At 39.5% G+C, this 18,938-nt stretch overlaps 1 protein-coding gene across 1 annotated transcript in view; it reads left to right on the forward strand.

The window, feature by feature from the left end:
• COL14A1 (collagen type XIV alpha 1 chain) overlaps nucleotides 1-18,938 on the forward strand; it is a 220,797-nt gene that overhangs the window by 88,017 nt on the left and 113,842 nt on the right. The window contains exons 19-22 of the mRNA XM_024741240.1: nucleotides 1,754-1,883; nucleotides 7,351-7,473; nucleotides 9,659-9,808; nucleotides 12,922-13,038. Of these exons, the coding sequence (XP_024597008.1) occupies nucleotides 1,754-1,883; nucleotides 7,351-7,473; nucleotides 9,659-9,808; nucleotides 12,922-13,038 (520 nt within the window). The remainder of the gene's footprint in view (nucleotides 1-1,753; nucleotides 1,884-7,350; nucleotides 7,474-9,658; nucleotides 9,809-12,921; nucleotides 13,039-18,938) is intronic.

Consider the following 18,938-nt stretch of genomic DNA (forward strand, 5'->3'; position numbering starts at 1 on the left):
GGCCAGATATTCAGGATTTCAATATGGCTTTTTTTTTTTTTTAACCCAATAGCTATGTGGGTCTCAGTTTCCCCATCTGTAAAATGAGAGTAATCATACTTCTTACCTCAAAAGGTTGTGGTGAAGAGTAACTGAATTACTACATTAGAATACTTAGAGTAGTACTTGGCAGATAATAGCAGCTAGCTAAATGAGGGCTGTTATTATAAACCACAGCAACTACTACCTGGCAAGCAAAAATGAGCCCTCCGGAATGGTCCCATTGCTTTTCAGTACCCTACAGGCTAAACTTGATTGGTTCCAAGGCCGTGTGCTTCTCAGTTTGAGGGATGACCTTATATAAGGAACATCACCATGGGTGGTTTGCTAGGCAGACAGCTCGGAACAAATGCCTAGGCTCTGGGCTCCAGAGGGTTATATTGAGAAGAAATGCCCTAAAGGAAGCTGCATGGATAGGCTAAGACAAGACAGGGCAACCACAGTTCTTTCTTTACAAGTTCTTAATGCTAGGGTTATCTAACTCATTTTAGAATAAAACAGAGCTCCTTTTATAAAGTCTCCCTCCCAGGACTACATCAGTACCATCCGGTGTATTTCAATGTCGTTTCACATGAGGAGAAAATCATATTACTCTAATATAAATCACTTAATTCAGACTTCCTTTTTCATATTAAAAAAAAAAAAAAAACAACCTGCTTTTAGAGCTTAGCAATATCTTAGCAACAGCTGCTTCTGGGTTCAACTCGAGGCTTTCGAGGGCTTTTTCCATGATTTATAGGTTCCTTCCCTCATCCAGAAGTAGACAGCATGCCCTTTGCCTGCTGGCATTTTACCCAGCTCTTGAATCCAAAAGCATCTCCAGCTGTCCCAGTCTTGTGACTCCCTTAAATGCATTTGGGTCAGTTCTTACAACCTAGCATTTTTTCCAACCATGATTAAGTCTTTTAAATGGCCCAGAGATGTGCCAGCATCGAACTGCTGAAGCCTAGGCAGAAAGTTTTGTGGTTTTAGTATTGAGAACATGTGGCTTTTCTCGTCCACATATTCTTTTAGAGATGCCAGGATTCACACTGCTGAGCCACATGGAACGTTGCACTGATGCTCGAGCGGTGTCCACCCCATCGCTGCATTTTATTTTATGCAGCCTTTAGAGTCAGAGGAATGGTGATTTCAGATTGAGGAAGACGTCTCCTTTCAGAAATAAAAAAGCTGCGACATTTAGTGTCATTGGTAAATATCTTTCAACTCGGAAATCTTGGATTTAATGTGTGGTAATGTTGTTCTTGGCTAGCATCCACCCTTTTCTAAAATGCTGGGATTAGATGATCTCTGAAAGGGAAAGAATGGAAGGCTGAATTTTCAAGAGGATTTCAAGTAGAATCCAATGTGATATGCGGGCTAGATTATAGAATGAACACTCCTAAGCCGTAAACACCTGCTTTCCAAAAGGAAGATTATTCTCTCTTCTGGCTGCTTTACAAATACTGAACAGATGTTGAGAGAAGACTACCCCTTAGGGCTTAAGAGCTTCAAATTTAAGCCTTCCGTATTAGTGATTAGAAACTAAGGGGTGTTCTGAGGGGAATTTCAGAGAGAAATGCTTTTGCATGAATGCCCTTCTTTCTTATCATCACCCCCCAAGCACATCTCCTTGCTTCTAGTTATTTCAGCGTGCCTACAGTCCCACCGCGTTAGTAGAGCAGCAGGGATGAAAGTCTTAACTGAGACCACGGTCCTTTGCTTTTCTCTTCAGGTTATGGTGCCTGGAAGCCAGAATAATCTCCTTCTGAAGAATCTGCTTTCCGGTACTGAATACAAAGTCACAGTGACTCCCATTTACGATGATGGAGAAGGGGTCAGTGTCTCTGCCCCTGGAAAAACCTGTGAGTGAAGCTTTCCCCCTGTGGTCACTAGCTGACTAATTAGGTGAAAATGCTTGTCCTGTGTAATGCAACCCGCCCGGGTAGCTGCAGTGCAGCACGGTGAGAAGAGCAAAAATGATTTGGAGAGAGAAAATCCGTTTGAATTCTGTCTTCACACATTCAAGCTACGTGACTTTGAGCAAGTTGTTTCACTGATCTGGGCTTCCGTTTTCTTGTCTCTAAAACCTAAGACTTAAAATACAACTACATCTTGCTCCTCCAGCGTCTAATTCATCCCAAGTCCTGCTGAGTCTCCAAAATACATTCTACGTGCCTGTCCACTTTCTCTTCATCTAACTGCTCCATCCCCAATCCAAGCCACACTCTCCCACTGGAATGAGTCTTCCTGCTTCCATTCTTGGATCCTTTATACTCCTCACAGCAGCCTGAGAAGCTTTTTAAAACATGAATGATCTCATGTCACACCTTCATTTCAAGCCCCCCAACAGCTTCCCATTGTACTCGGGATAAAATCTAACGTCCTTCCCAGGCCCTCCAAGGCCCTAGGTGACCTGGACCCTACTCTTTGATCTCCTCTCCTGACAATTCCCTCAGCCATACCTCCTTTCCTGCTCTTCACTGGACTTTTTAAGCTTGTTTCTGCCTTAGAACCTATGCACTAGCCATTCCTTCTGTAGGAAATATCCTTTCCCAGATGTTTGCCTTTCTGGCTTTTTCTTGTCATTTTGGTCTCAGCTCAATGTCACCTGCTCAGGCTTTTCTGACCACCCATGCAAAGTAGCTCCCACCCTTTCTGATATCATCCTGGGTTGTTTTTGTTATCGTTTTGTTTTTTGTTTTTGGTCATGTCATAGCCCTATTTGCTATCTGATACTTCCTTGCTTACTCATGTATTTGTTCACTGTCTCCCATTCCTGGAGAGCAGCATCATAAGTGCCCAGGACCTCACCTGTACTGTCATCTCTGCAGATACCAAGCTCCTACAGTGCTGTGTGGCACAGAGAAGCAGCACAGCATGTGTGTTGTAGATGTCTTGGTCATGATGATCAAGTGAGAAGCATGCATGAAAACACATGGTCAAATCACCACAGAGTCTAAGTTGTCTTCATTACTGTTGTAATGGTACTTGCATGAAGATGACCCCAGAACCTGGTGGCTTAAAACAGCAACCATTTTATTGTATTGCTTGATTTTGTGGGTCAGGATATTAGGCAAGCCTTGCTGGAAAATCCTTCCATTTCACGTAGTATTGACCACAGTTACCTGGTGGCTGGGTTGGTCTGGACGGCCCAAAACAACTTTACCCACACGCCCGGCCTCTTGGTGGAGATGCCCAGAGGCTGGGCCCCTTCGTGTCATTTTAGCATGTTTCCATGTGGTCTTTCCAGCAAGATAGTCATGGTTTTTACATGATGACTCAGGACTATAAGAGCAAGAGTTCCAAGAGGTGGAAAGTGGAAACTGTCAGGACAGTTAAGGACTATGCTTGGAACTAGTACAATGTCGTTTCTGCTGTCGTCTGTTGGTCAAGGTGGTCATAGAACCCAATTCAAAGAGAGCATCATACCTTCTACCTCTCAATGGGAGGAAGGTCAAAAAACCTGTGCTGATCTTCAATCTACCACAGTTACTAAGCCGTTATGTGTGATTAGGTGCAGAATGGTAGCAAGGGCTGAATTCTCTACCTGGGCACCTAAGTATGGATTTTTTAATTAAGTATAAAAGTTATTAAAATTCTGTAGCTGCAAAACCCAAAGTCCTGACTCTGCTCAGCTGAGCAAATGGGTATTAGCTCCTCCTTCGACAGTATTTGGCATCTCCCCCTCCTCCCCGAGCCCATGCTATGAGGGCCTCCGCCCACACTCAAACCAAGCTTGCACAGTCTGCTGAATATCGTCCAGATCAGAGTATTAGGAGCCACATGAGCTGCTACGGTTATTTCCTTAGGGGTCATGTAGAAGGAGAGAAGGAAAGGGCAGAGCAGAGCAGTGGGACAGCACCAAGCTCTTCATTGCACTTTTCCCATATGTTGGCATATTGATTTGATCAGCATATTGGCATTTCTAGCATCTTTTGGTATTTTGCTGCTAAATAAATGGTTGAGAACCACAGACTTAAACAGCAATTTAAGAAAAAAAGTAGTCATTCACCTAACATTTATGAAGCATCTACCATGTGCTTTTTTTTTTTTTAACATCTTTATTGGAGTGTAATTGCTTTACAATGGTGTGTTAGTTTCTGCTTTATAACAAAGTGAATCAGCTATACACATACATATGTCCCCATATGTCTTCCCTCTTGCAACTCCCTCCCTCCCACCCTCCCTATCCCACCCCTCTAGGTGGTCACAAAGCACTGAGCTGATCTCCTTGTGCTATGTGGCTGCTTCCCACTAGCTATCTATTTTACATTTGGTAGAGTATATATGCCCCTGCTACTCTCTCACTTCGTCCCAGCTTCCCCTTCCCCCTCCCCATGTCCTCAAGTCCATTCTCTACGTCTGTGTCTTTATTCCTGTCCTGCGCCTAGGTTCTTCAGAACCATTTTTCTTTTTTTAGATTCCATATATATGGGTTAGCATACGGTATTTATTTTTCTCTTTCTGACTTACTTCACTCTGTATGACAGACTCTAGGTCCATCCACCTCACTAAAAATAACTCAATTTCGTTTCTTTTTATGGCTGAGAAATATTCCACTGTATATATGTGCCACATCTTCTTTATCCATTCACCTGCTGATGGACACTTAGGTTGCTTCCATGTCCTGGCTATTGTAAATAGAGCAATGAAAATTGTGGTACGTGACTCCTCTTGAATTATGGTTTTCTCAGGGTATATGCCCAGTAGTGGGATTGCTGGGTTGTATGGTAGTTCTATTTTTAGTTTTTCAAGGAACCTCCATACTGTTCTCCATAGTGGCTGTATCAATTTACATTCCCACCAACAGTGCAGGAGGGTTCCCTTTTCTCCACCCCCTCTCCAGCATTTATTGTTTGTAGATTTTTTGATGAGGGCCATTCCTAATGGTGTGAGGTGATACCTCATTGTAGTTTTGGTTTGCATTTCTCTAATGATTAGTGATGTTGAGCATCCTGTCATGTGTTTGTTGGCAATCTGTATATCTTCTTTGAGAAATGTCTATTTAGGTCTTCTGCCCAGTTTTAGATTGGGTTGTTTGTTTTTTTTTGATTTTGAGCTGCATGAGCTGCTTGTAAATTTTGGAGATTAATCCTTTATCAGTTGCTTCATTTGCAAATATTTTCTCCCATTTTGAAGGTTGTCTTTTCGTCTTGTTTATGTTTTCCTTTGCTATGCAAAGGGTTTTAAGTTTCATTAGATCCCATTTGTTTATTTTTGTTTTTATTTCCATTACTCTAGGAGGTGGGTCAAAAAGGATCTTGCTGTGATTTATGTCATAGAGTGTTCTGCCTATGTTTTCCTCTAAGAGGTTTATAGTGTCTGGCCTTACATTTAGGTCTTTAATCCATTTTGAGTTTATTTTTGTGTATGGTGTTAGGGAGTGTTCTGATTTCACTGTTTAGAAATTAATTTAGCTGTCCAGTTTTCCCAGCACCACTTATTGAAGAGGCTGTCTTTTCTCCATTGTGTATTCTTGCCTCCTTTATCAAAGATAAAGTGACCATGTGTGCGTGGGTTTATCTCTCGGCTTTCTCTCCTGTTCCATTGATCTATATTTATGTTTTGTGCCAGTACCATATTGTCTTGATTACTGTAGCTTTGTAGTATAGTCTGAAGTCCAGGAGCCTGATTCTTCCAACTCCATTTGTCTTTCTCAAGATTGCTTTGGCTATTCAGGGTCTTTTGTGTTTCCGTACAAATGCTACCAGAAAACTACTAGAGCTAATCAATGAATTTGGTAAAGTAGCAGGATACAAAAGTCATGCCCAGAAATCTCTTGCATTCCTATACACTAATGATGAAGAATCCGAAAGAGAAATTAAGGAAGCACTCCCATTTACCACTGCAACAAAAAGAATAAAATACCTAGGAATAAACCTACCCAAGGAGACAAAAGATCTGTATACAGAAAAGTATAAGACACTGATGAAAGAAATTAAAGGTGATACAAACAGATGGAGAGATATACCATGTTCTTGGATTGGAAGAATCAACATTGTGAAAATGGCTATACTACCCAAAGCAGTCTACCATGTGCTTTTAAATCTAAATTTAAAAAAAAAAAAAAGCAGGCAAGAGTGGTTTAAAAGTAGCATAGTAAATTTTGCTCTTTGGAGTTGGTTTTGGATTGTGTTATTTAACACTCTAAAGTTCCATAAAGTTACCTTAAATCCACCACTGCTGGGGGGAGGGGAGGAAGGCAGTGGGCAGGCAAAGGGGCTCCATCATGGCTGATGACCTGGACTCGAAGATATACTTTTAACTTTCACATGTTAAAAATTAGCATAATTTGTATATGTGGGTTCTAAAAAATACAACAAAGTAATGAATATAACATAAAAGAAGCAGTCTCATGGGTATAGAGAACAAACTAGTGGTTACCAGTGGTGCAGCGGGAGAAATGTAGGGGTGAGGGGGTGGGAGGTACAAACTGTTGGGTGTAAGGATGTCCTGTAGAACACGGGGAATACAGCCACTATTTTGTAAAAACTGTAAATGAAAAGTAACCTTTAAAAATTGTATAAAAATTTTAAAAATTTAAAATAACATAATTTGTAAGAGAGTTCCATGATACACTCACACAAATAAAAACTATTTAAAGACTATTACTATAGAAATATGACTTAAACTTCATTACGGAAATACTGTCACATTTAACGGTATCTTTACAGTAAGATTATTTCAAAGTGTGTTCTTTGAAATAAGTTTGGATGGTCCACTTTTTTAAAGCAGTGGTCAACACAACTAAATTCTCAACAACAAAGTGATAATGATAATGATAATATCCATCAATACTCACAATATTTTACAAAGGTCCTTCATGTAAATGGCTTTAATGTTTTGATAAAAAATTGATGGATGATGATATAAAGTTTCAAAAAATATAGGTAATGTGAAGATGAAAGCAAAAACAATCATCAGCATCTTACCTCTGAGAATTACCGTCATCACTATTATCTAATCATCCTTGATACGGCTGTACAAACATCCTTTGACAGTGAAACAGAGTGGTGTGTCAACAGAAATTTTTTAATAAACACAATTCAGTTTTACTTAAAAGTAACTGAAGAAGGAACGCAAATTTCATTGAATGAACCGCTGATCTTCAGAAAAAATTGTTTTACCACAAGAACAATTATTTTCTATTATTTAATATTTAACACAACCATGGATTCTCAAAGGCTTCTTACCCTGTGTTTTAGTACATTTCCCTTGTAAGTATTTTTAACATTGTGGGAAGACATCTTAGATTTTGTTAACCACAGGGTAGGTTGTAAAGATGGAAACCACACTAAACCCCCTTTTTTCATTTTCCTTCCTGCCCAGTGCCACCTTCTGGTCCCCAAAACTTACAGGTTTCAGAAGAATGGTATAACAGATTGCGCATTACATGGGATCCCCCATCTTCCCCTGTACAGGGCTATAGGATTGTCTACAAACCTGTCAGTGGTAAGTCATGCTTTTGAAAAAAATATTGTCTTTCAAGATAGGTTATTTTTGTTTTTACTTTCTATGTTTGGTTTCATCTTTGGCTTTAAGAAATGGGAAGAGTCTCTTACCATTTTGGAAAAAAAAAAGGCTTTGAACTTATGACCTTACGTAAAAATAACTGATACACTAACGAGCAGAATATATACTTAGTTTACATCTGACCTAGACACACCCCAGACAAGGAGCTGCCTAAGCAGACCTTGACTCCATAGCAGTAGGAAGCTTCTAGGGCTCGATGAGTATTTGGAATCTGTAATCTCTAATTCCTCTTCTACCTCTTCTTGAATTAGTTGGAAAAACTCCATTTACCAACTTCTCAGTCTCCTTATTTTGGAAACTACGTTAAGGTATAAAATTCATCAGAGCCCTAAGATTGTGGTAGTAAAAGGCTTTCTCATAAACCTCTCAGCCACCTTGATCACCTCTGTCCTTACTTCCCACATCATTATTTCCTGAAGGCAGGAGAATGACCCAGATGGGGGAGATTGTACCCTTGGTCCATCTGCCCGTGGAGACCATGTGCAACTTCACCTGTTACAGTATCATCTCCTGACACTGAGTATTTTCATGAAGTTTAAACAGGAGGCTAAAAATAGATATTATAAGAGTCTTCTCAGTTTTCTGGACCTGGGCCTTCAGTACTCCAATTGTTCAGCAGGAAAGGGTTCTCCTATTATTTCTCTTGATTTGGCAGGAAAATTTAAAAATCATCCTCTGGGTCATTAAAAAGCTCTTTCTGCCCTCAAAAACTCTGTGAGTCTCAATCTGTCATCTGAGATGTAGCTCTTGCCTCTAAAACACCTTCCAGACTTTTCTATTGTGTCCCATTATCTAGGTCCATACAGTTAAAATACTCCACCTCCAATTTCTCCAGACAAACATATCTCTGAACCATAAAAATGAAAGAGCAAGAATATACCATGAATGCACTAGCTTGCTCAAGACTGATGCCTTGGGATCCAACACCAGCTTTTTTGTTTCTTTTCTTTAGGCCTGAGGCACGTGTTCATTTGCAAAACAGCCCTGCTGAATTTATTCTTTGGACCATTCTATAAATACTTACCAGATTTTCTGAGGGAAAATAGCTTTGTTTTAGGCCAGTGGTTCTTAACTGGTACAGTTTTGCTGCCCAACAGAGAGATTTTGGTTGTCTACGTTCTGTCCCAACTTGGGGTGTAGGGAGTTGCTATTGGCCTCTAGCAGGTACAGTTAAGCATCTTACAAGTCACTGTAGGCAACTTGCTCCCCCATAGCTCCAGAATAAAAAATTATCTAGCCCAAAATGTCAACAGTGCTGAGGTTGAAAAATCCGGTTCTAGGTCAAGTGGAAGAACGGTATGATGTCATTTGCATTGGGAGTTGGGGGTGTGGGAAAATCTCTACTGAGATAACACATACATACAGAAAAATATAAATATATTGTTGGAAGGAGGGGGTTCTGGAGTAAAGTGATAAGTATTTTAGGACCTTATTAAGTCAAAGTGCTCAAAGAATGAGCACATAGGGGAAGAGGCAGGAGGTAAATACACTTGTATAGGACATAGCATGGAGTGTTTTTAATGATCAGAGATTCCGCTGGGTTGAAACAGAGATGAAAATGTAGAAGCCCAAAGAAGCCAGATAGTCAAGGGCCTTGGAGTACAAGTGTCATCTGTCTGGTCTTAAAAAGCATAAGAGGAGTGGGTAAAGCCCATAATGGTAACATATATGCTGGTCCCCCATGTGGCAAGGTATGGCATAGTGTCCATGATAAAATTTGCTGCTAAGGCCACTTGCATGCTGTCCGGGGACAAAGCTAGGTGCCTGAGGTGGGGTAACTGAAAATGACTTCTGTTTAGCACATGCCCCAAAGCCTATGACAACATAGGAGCTCCACTGTGAAGGCCTCGCACTATGGTGGGTGGTGGATTGTGGGGTGGGCCAGCTTCTTCAAGTCCTAGGGGAAGAACTAGTTGCCTAAAAAGAGCCTTAGGCTGGGAGTCAGGTATGTAAGTCTTGGAGCTAAATGGGGCTAGATTCAAACCCCAGCTCTGCTGTTTGCCTTTGGGACAATCTGAAACACAGTGGAGTAAGTACTGTTACTTCAGGAGTGTTTCCATTTTTCCACATTCTGTTATAACTGAAATACACTCTTTCTTCCTAGTTGCTGGCCCAACGCTGGAAACATTCGTAGGGGCTAACATTAACACCATCCTTATTACAAACCTCCTCAGTGGAATGGACTACAACGTGAAAATATTTGCTTCCCAGGCCTCAGGTTTCAGCGACGCTCTAACAGGCGTGGTGAAAACACGTAAGACTGATGTCCTGTCACTTCAGCCCCTGCATGTGGTTTTGCTGCTTTGTTTTTCCTATAACTCAACCCCTGCTTCAACTTGGCAGTTGGTTTTTCTTTTCCTCAGCCTTGCCCTTTCTGGATGGTGTTTCGTGGAAAGAAAGGTGTGTTCCTTACTCAGGGCTATAGTTCAGAGTCCTAGTTGGCAGACGGAATGTCAGAACCTGGCATGCCAATATGTTTGATGGTGGTGGATGGGATTTCCTTCTGGGAAGTCTTTGCTGGTATTTTTCAAATTAGGTGAAATTTTCCAACCAACCTGTATAGCCTGATGCGGCCAAAACCTATCAAAGTTGAGCCAGGGGGAAATTTGCCTTTTCTCAAAGCCTTTGCCCCTCCTCTCTCTCTCTCTCTCTCTCTCTCTCTCTCTCTCTCTCACTCTCACTATCTCGTGTGCGCACACACACACACACACACACACACACACACCCCATCCATAAAAGATACTTGCACCACTCAAAAGACTTCCTTCTCTATCTTTTAAGGGTTTACATGCTGTCTGCTCACCATCTGGGACTTCTCCTTGGCATGCACCGCTCACAGACACCCATGGTATAATACAGTGTTTTCCAACTCCAGCACATATGTTCCATATTCCTGACGTTTGTTATGCTTCCACACCATCTGTTTAATATATTTCTTTAAATGGACTTACAGTTTCTGTTTTTTTTTTTTTTTACTTAAATGCTTTTAAAACCCACAAATTACTCTAAACAGAAAACCAGTATTTTCAATACACGTTAAAGGTTAATACATAAATGACCAAAATAAAAATGGTTTGGCTGTGTGATCACTGAAATTATCCTGAGTGCTATCAACAGTACATGCCCCATACTCGAGAATGATCATCATGGTATAATCAGAAGTATGAACCTTAAATCTTCTACTTATTAGCTAAGGCCTTGAGCAAATTACTTAACTTCTCTGAGCCTAAATTTTCTCAACTCCGAGATGAAGATAATCATAACTGTTTACAGGCTGCTTGGCAGGATTAAAGAGATAATGTATAAAAAGTGTCTACCATATGGCAAGCACTCAATGAATAGCCACTATTATTATTGTAATAATTGTCCTTCATGCATTTGGGCCATATCTCACTCTGACTGCTAATCAAAAAATTAATCCGATAAAAGGAATTTGTAAGGATGAGGCATATATTAGACCAAACCCCAAGCCACCTATATCTGGCAACTATGTTTTATATAGGGCCTATCCTTTCATTAGAGAAAGCTTCCTGAATTCTCTTTTATGGAATATCTTTAGATTTTAAAGGCTAGATATGGAATCAATTTAATCTCAGAAGAAATAGTCTCTGTCTTCAACAGACCTAGGAAGGCTTTGGCCTGTGGTTCTGATCTCGTACTTGGCTGTTGAAATGATACTGTTTTAGGTACTACTGTAAACTGCAAGTAATTTCCCTGTGTTGTGCCATTATAGCAACCCCTCAGTCCCTCCTTAGAATAGCTTGGAGTCCCCTGTGCATTTCCCTACCCTTTCTTACCTCTCTCCTCTAGTTTATCTTCATTTTCCTCTCCAGATTACCCTTTCTGTTTGTGCCATGTTTTATGTCCATGATTTTCTATTGGTCTTTCTTCTCCTTACTCTTTCTTGTCTCTTTTTATCCTCCTTTCTCTGCTCCCCTCTTTCTTCTGTTTCATCCCTCTTCTTCCCTTTAATAAATGTGGTGATTATTCCAAATATATTTTAAAAGACTGAGGGTATTGAACTGTTTTATAGTCTACCCTTAAAGTAAAAATTAGATTGGCTTATTATTTGTTTTCTCTCTTTCTCCCAAGCAAGATAAAACCCCATACAATGGCAAATAAATTAATTCAAGGTGTTTTTAAAATTTAGTGTGGTTATATAAATCGTTACTGATTTCCTTTTTTGTTGGGGGGAGAGGGTTGTTTAATTGGCCTTAGGGAAGAAGGTTTTCCCTTGCTGACCTAACAGAAAGGAATAATGTCAAGATGCAAACTGTGATTAGTCTAGATTATCCCTACTGTCTTGAAAAGTAATTATAAGCTATTTTTAAACTTTATGAAATAGCTAAAAGAGAGGGGAAGTATGAGGAAATGATGTGGATGAAGTCCGAGGTCATTAGAGAAAGTAAACATTCTTAATTTTCTGCTCTTTCTGCTTGGATCTAAGTGTTAAACACTGAATGTTTAGTCCTCTATTGTATTGGAGAAACAATATTTTTACTGCTTCCCCAAATAAACTCCCTGTGAATCATTTTTGAATATCACAGCGTTTGCTCTAAGAGTATAAGAATCTGTGTATTTCTTTTGATTATTTTTTATCTGTGTAAAATCTTTCCTTTTTAAATTTTCAAATACGTATCCATTCTCATTCAATCATGTTTTGAAGACCAGTCGGTGTGAACTGCTTCTGTCTGAATAAGACTTCCCCTTTGTCTGCTTTGCTCTTCCCTTTCATTTAAACCATGACTATCTTTCAGTGGTTGATGAGTGCATATCGTATTAAACGTTTTTATTATAAAAGTATTATATATTAATTGTGGAATATTTTAAAAGCACACGTAAATAAAGAGGAAAGATTTAAAATCACCCATAAGTTTACTACCCTTGCTTCTGGTCTTTCCAGAATATATATTTTCTTTTGTGTTTGCAAATAGCAGACAGACCCTATCATACATCATGTTTTGCAACTGCTTTTTTTTTTTTTTTTTTTTTTGCGGTATGCGGGCCTCTCACTGTTGTGGCCTCTCCCGTTGCGGAGCACAGGCTCCTGCCGCGCAGACTCAGCGGCCATGGCTCACGGGCCCAGCCGCTGCGCGGCATGTGGGATCTTCCTGGACCGGGGCACGAACCCACGTCCCCTGCATCGGCAGGCGGACTCTCAACCACCGCACCACCAGGGAAGCCCGCAACTGCTTTTTTAAGTTATAAAATAGTTAACCTTTTGTGCACTAATTTATTGTGACTTTACGAATTTCCCACCCCTGGCTATGGAAATTTGAATTCGAATTTTACCATGTTAATTCAGACTTGGGGACATTTGTGGCATTGTCTGCAATATGACATAGTTATGTTTCTGTTTCACTACAGTGTTTTTGGGTGTGACCAATCTTCAGGCAGACCAGATCCAAACAACCAGCTTGTGTGCTCGCTGGCAGGTGCAGCGTCATGCCACTGCCTACAGGGTAGTTATCGAATCCCGCCAGGGTAAGTGCAATCCATCACATATGTTTTTGTCAATACTCATGTACTCTGTGCCAATCACTGTGGACAACACACAAGGAACATTAGACAAAAGCATTCTTCTTGAGGAGGCAATATTATGTTATGGATCGTGCAGGATTTGGAATCAGGACGGCTGGTTAAGCCAATTTTTTAACCTCTCCAAACCTCCATTTTCCCATCTGTAGTTAATGGGTAGAACCGTAGTGCTGATCTTGTGGCATTCTGCTAGGATTAAGCTGAGAGAATCCGTGTAAAACATTTGCAACAGTGCTTTGCACATATTAAGCACCCAGGAAATGTAAGCTGCTATTGGTGATAGGAGCTGAATAGGCAGGACTGGTAACATATGTTAAAATTATATGGCGCTGTTATGTTGGTCTTTACTCCATGGGGATCTAGGTTTGACTCTAATGTTTTTCTCAGTGATTTTTTTTTTTTTTTTTTACTTTTGGGGATAATTGATGAGCAGCAAACCCTCATTCAGGAGATGATATGAGGTATCTATGCTATCATGGACAGGTTCTTCAGCATCACAGCTCTCAAGTACATCTACAATTTGGGACTTGGCTTCAAAGTTGAAACACTGAAAATGTCTGCTTATTTTCACTAAAAGTATCAAGAAGAATGACAAAAGACTGATTCCCCAAAAATGAGTTTCCAGGGGCCATTAATCCTCTTTTTACATTAACAGCATGACTAATATTCAGAAGATGAGATCCAATAATGAAAATTACTTTAATCAGATTTGTATTATCAGTAGAAGAGATGCGTCTTGTTATTTTGGGGCAGGACATAGACACTAGAGAATCCCAGTTGATTTTTTTTAATCTTTCAAACTTGCTAATAAGATCGTTAAATTTTCTTTCTTTCTGGGTAAATGATCATGGTTTCCCCATTTGAAAAAGCAGAAAGAGCTAATTTTTCGGGTCTGGATAGGACTGAGTTTAGTTCGTAGCCCACATCCCTGGCTATAACTACATTCAACATGCAGAAATCCCACTTTTGATCCAATCCAGAAAGTGGAAAGCACAGTTTAGTAGAGGGCTGAGAGTGTTTGGAAATATGCTGAAAATACGAGAATAGGAGATGAGAACACGAGAAGAGATTCCTGCCAACACCAACCAAGGCATTGTCTCCACAGGCGTGCTTAAGCTATTAATTCCTTATTCCCTGCATGTGATCCCGTAAGGGTCTCTTTAGCCAGACACTGGCTAAGCTTATGGGAGTGGCTTTAATCTGGAATAAACATTGAATAAGGGAAAGTCAGGACAAATCATATGGGTTTTATGGTGGTTTTATGTGATTTATGGGATGCTTAAGCAGAATTAGATGAAAGATATGCAAGTGTTTGAGAAACAACTATAAATCTTGAGGAGTTATGTTTCATTTATCTTTTTAAGACTAGCTAAGTCGCACTTTAATATAGAACGGTTGACATTTATCACATTTCGGTGGTATTTGTTAAGCTTTAACAAAATAGTAGCTATAAAAATCACACTTCCAAACTACTCCAGAATATTTTTATCTTTTATATCATTTAAGAAGTTGGCATTGAGACATAGGTTCCTGTAGATATTCACTGGCTTTCGTTAAAAATTATAATTATATAGATTGACATAAAGATATCAAAACTGTCTATCATGGGATTAGTGAAATCCATCAGTTTATTTATTTTTTTTAATGGTTTTACTTTAGCATATTTGAAAAATGGCACTGGGATTCTTATCAGAGGATGTGATTGACGGGTCTGGTAACACTGATCTGGTAATTTAAAACCTCAGTATGCTCTTTCTGATGCCAAGATGTTTACTAGCAAAAAATGCAAGTCCCTATTTCCTTCTTCCAGTTAAGTTAATTTGTACTCTCCCAGGATTGTCTTCAGGCTGCCAAAAACCTCTTTGACTGAGCCTCAACAGTCTCAATTCAATAGGAATGAACAAAAGTGTTGCTCAATTTATTTTTCATCAGCACTTATAGCTGAGAGATTTATAAGCCCAGTTAGCCTACATCTTATTCACTCAGGTGTCCAACTGAATATTATTAACCAACTAGACAGCAACAGATTCTAATTGATGTTTGGGGTGGGGAGTTAATGTGGGGAGAGCAGTAGGGAAGATGTTTAGATATTTTAACTTACACAATTTAGGTCAGGGAATAGTCTTTCCACATTGGAATGGGGAAGAATTAGATTGAGTTTCTTTATCTCACAGAGAAATGTGATTATCCTGATTACTGCCTTCGAAGGACTTGTGATTAGATGCCCCTTCTTCCATGGGCACATGAGTCCCAGGGCTCCCGCTGTTTTAAAAATGTAATATCTCCCACTGGCTACATATGCTACCTCTGCAGAAATTTTAGCCCTTCCGCCTCAATCAGAGGAGAAACTAGAGAGAAATGGGACCCAATTCCTCCATGCGATGGAGTAAAGCCTCATCCCAGGCTGGCTTATTTATGAATGTCTCTGCCAAACTGCTACTGTTTGACAGGTAGTTTTCTCAGTGTGTGTGTGTGTGTGTGTGTGTATTTCCCATGGTCTGGTCAGTGCACTTTTATCCTGAGATGAAGTCGGTGGGTTTGCGTCTGCTCTGACCACAGCTGCTGGTCAACTTTCTTCTCTGGGCTTCAGTTTCTCCTAAATGACTTCTTTTGAGGCTTTCACCTGAGGTAATACCTATAAATTTCCAAGGTTTTGTGAATAAAGCAGCAAGACTGTATCATTCAGGTTTGCTTGTTTTGTTTGGGAATGGTAGAAACACGAATAAAATGGACTTAAGCGAAAGGGTCAATTTCTTGGCTAACATACTGAGAAGTTCAACAGTATCTGTCTTTAGGCATGTCTAAATCTAGGTGTTCAAACAATTTCATCGAGATGAAGCCTTGCTCCATGCTTCTGCTCTGCTCTCCTCTGCCTTCGTTCTCAGCCAGATTGTGAGTTGGCCCCAGTCTAATCCAAATTACATACGCCTAGCTTCCAGCTTAATAGTTTTACTGAAAAGAGAACTCCTCTTTCTCAATTATTCCTACAAAAGTCCAGGAACTGAGTTGTATTGGCCTGGTTTGGGGTCACATGCTCCTAAATCTGTCACTGAGTTCAAGGGCATGAAATAAAATTATGGGTGAAACCTGGTTACTTCCCAGCCCTGTGTCTGGAGGCGGGGGGCGGTGGGCGTTCTTATTCAGTCCTTTCCAAATCAAAAAGACTCAGAGCGGGGAAGAATAGATTCAAAGAAAGAAAGATTAGATGCAAGACAGGCAGAAACAACAGCTGTCCTCTACCCATGTAAATATTTTGACTTTTTTTTTTTTTTTTTCCTGTGGTATGCGGGCCTCATTGCTGTGGCCTCTCCTGTTGCGGAGCACAGGCTCCAGACGCGCAGGCCCAGCGGCCATGGCTCACCGGCCCAGCCGCTCCGCGGCATGTGAGATCTTCCCGCACTGGGGCACGAACCCGTGTCCCCTGCATCGGCGGGGACTCTCAACCACTGCGCCACCAGGGAAGCCCTTGACATTTTTTAATTGCCAATAAGGAGAAAAAGAAAGATTACCAGAAGAATCAAGTCCTCTCAAGAGAGACTGAATTCAGATCTGCTTTTGAGTCAGTCATCCACTTTCCAAATTAAATTGTAGGCTTTTGGTTAATCGTAGGACACACCAAAGTCAGAGACTTTGGGGTGGTTTTGAATAACTCAGAACCCCATGAGAACCTCCGTTAGTTCTGCAGATGCTCAAGAGTTCTGTCTCTCTGTCCAGCTGTTTCTGAGTTGACGTGACACCCGAGGTTGGATGTAGCGTTTCCCTTCAAGTTCATGTATTTATACACCACATGGACCATGATACTGTATTCCCTCCCTAATCGCATTAACTTGGTGACTTTCTTTTTAGCCTGAGTTTTTAAAGTTTCAAAGAATGCTCAACTTCTCTTCTATCTTTAGGTACCAAAATGTCAATTTTGCTGTGTCATCTATTAACAAGAATAGAGAATTGCAGCATAGTGGAGAAGCCTACCTTATCAGGGACCAGATCCCCCTCAAAATGATCATATGAAACAAAAATCTATTCTCAAGATTAAACTTTTTTTGAAGCAGTGATATTATGCTTGGGGGTCAGAGTATTTGAAAGACCTGGAGAGTGGAAGCATACATCATCAAATTCCAGCTGACTCTCCTGGATCCTGGATATTACTTGCTTGTGGATCTCAGTAACCACTCAGGACATTTTGGGGAGTCAAGTTGGTATCATGATAATCACTATGACAGTAACTCAGAGAATGTATTTAGCCTTGCTTCATAAGAATGAATGCACAATGACAGATTTTTCCCCCCCTTCCAAAAAAATAAATTTGACTCCTGGCTTTTGGCACAAGGTGTTGAGGAAATTAATCATCATTTGATCACGTTAAATGTTTTTCTTTAAGGCAAAGCCATTAGACCTGAATCACACGTGCCAAAAGCAACACGGATACATCCCCATTCATGTAACCCTTCTTCGTTAGCACTGGGATCAAACTGATACTGTTTCCCATTAATTTTCCTGTATCTGTTCCAGTTTTCCAATGATTTGTAGATTTTTTGTTTTTGGTTTTGTAGTAGGAGTGAAGCCCATTTATATTCTATTGTCAAGGGTCTGTGACATGGGGATTCATGAGAAATAGAGGAAATGACAGAAAAGTGCATTTCTAGGATTGATTCCTGGAGAGTCCTGGAAGCTTTTGTGGAGATAGATAAAGATGATCCATGCATGGATTTGGGAAATGTTTGTATTACAGGTGGCTCACAGAAGCTTGCAGGAGGCTCCAAAGAGTGGTTAATGGTCAGAAAGAAGCAGCTATTATGGGGTTCTGAGCCTGGGAACCCCAGGCTGAACTTGGACATCAGCAAAGCAGAGGGCAGGGTTTACTAATATTTTCTTACTATTAAATTCCTTTCACAGCAATACATAATCTCACAAACACCTCAACAATTTTTTTATTTCATTATTTTGAATAATATATGACACAGAAAATATTGAGGTAGACCTTAAGTCATTCCACACAAATATATTACTAGAGATTATATTATGTTCACTTTTGAAACTCTTTAATATTCACAATTATAAAAATAAATTTCAAATGGCTTTCGACAAATGGCCTTAATTTAATTATATTAAAAACAATCAGGATTTGTCCATAGACAAAATTTTAAATGACATATATCATGTTTGTTCTGACATGTATGTTATAATATATTTTTGTTCAGATATGTATTTAAGATATGGATTGAAATTTACTAGGTATTATACTTTCAAAATAGACCAAAATCACTTTTTAACCTTTTCACGTTTTATGCTTAAAAAAGCAATTTTTTTTGCTCTATCTTTTTTTTAATTTATTTATTTTTTATTGAAGTATAATTGATTTACACTGTTGTGTTAGTTTCAGGAGGTGTACAGCAAAGTGATTCATTTATATATATGTGTGTATACATATATACGTATGTATACACACATATATACGTATGTTTATATGTTCTTTTTCAGATTCTTTTCCCGTATAGGTTATTATAAAATATTGAATATAGTTCCCTGCAACTGGTATTTTTTAATATTTTCTATATTTTGTTCGTATTTAATAAACTATAACATTTTGCAGGAGTTCTCAGAAATATGTGTAATATTTAATCAATGTAGTTTTTAAACACTGGTTTTTAAATTCCTAGAAATAAAACTATATAAGGCTTTAACTAGGATGCAATTTGTGGATCAGATGAAAATCAATCTAGAGGGAAATTTGCATGGTAGTTTTTTTCATGGTAGCAGGGATTCTTCTTCTTATCCAATTATCCATGGTTAAAAAATAAATAATGGTTAAAAAATAAATAAATCAACACTCTATGCCTGTGAAAAAA

Source organism: Neophocaena asiaeorientalis, unplaced genomic scaffold (genome assembly GCF_003031525.2).
Source record: "Neophocaena asiaeorientalis asiaeorientalis breed wild unplaced genomic scaffold, Neophocaena_asiaeorientalis_V1.1 scaffold177, whole genome shotgun sequence".
Taxonomy (NCBI): domain Eukaryota; kingdom Metazoa; phylum Chordata; class Mammalia; order Artiodactyla; family Phocoenidae; genus Neophocaena; species Neophocaena asiaeorientalis.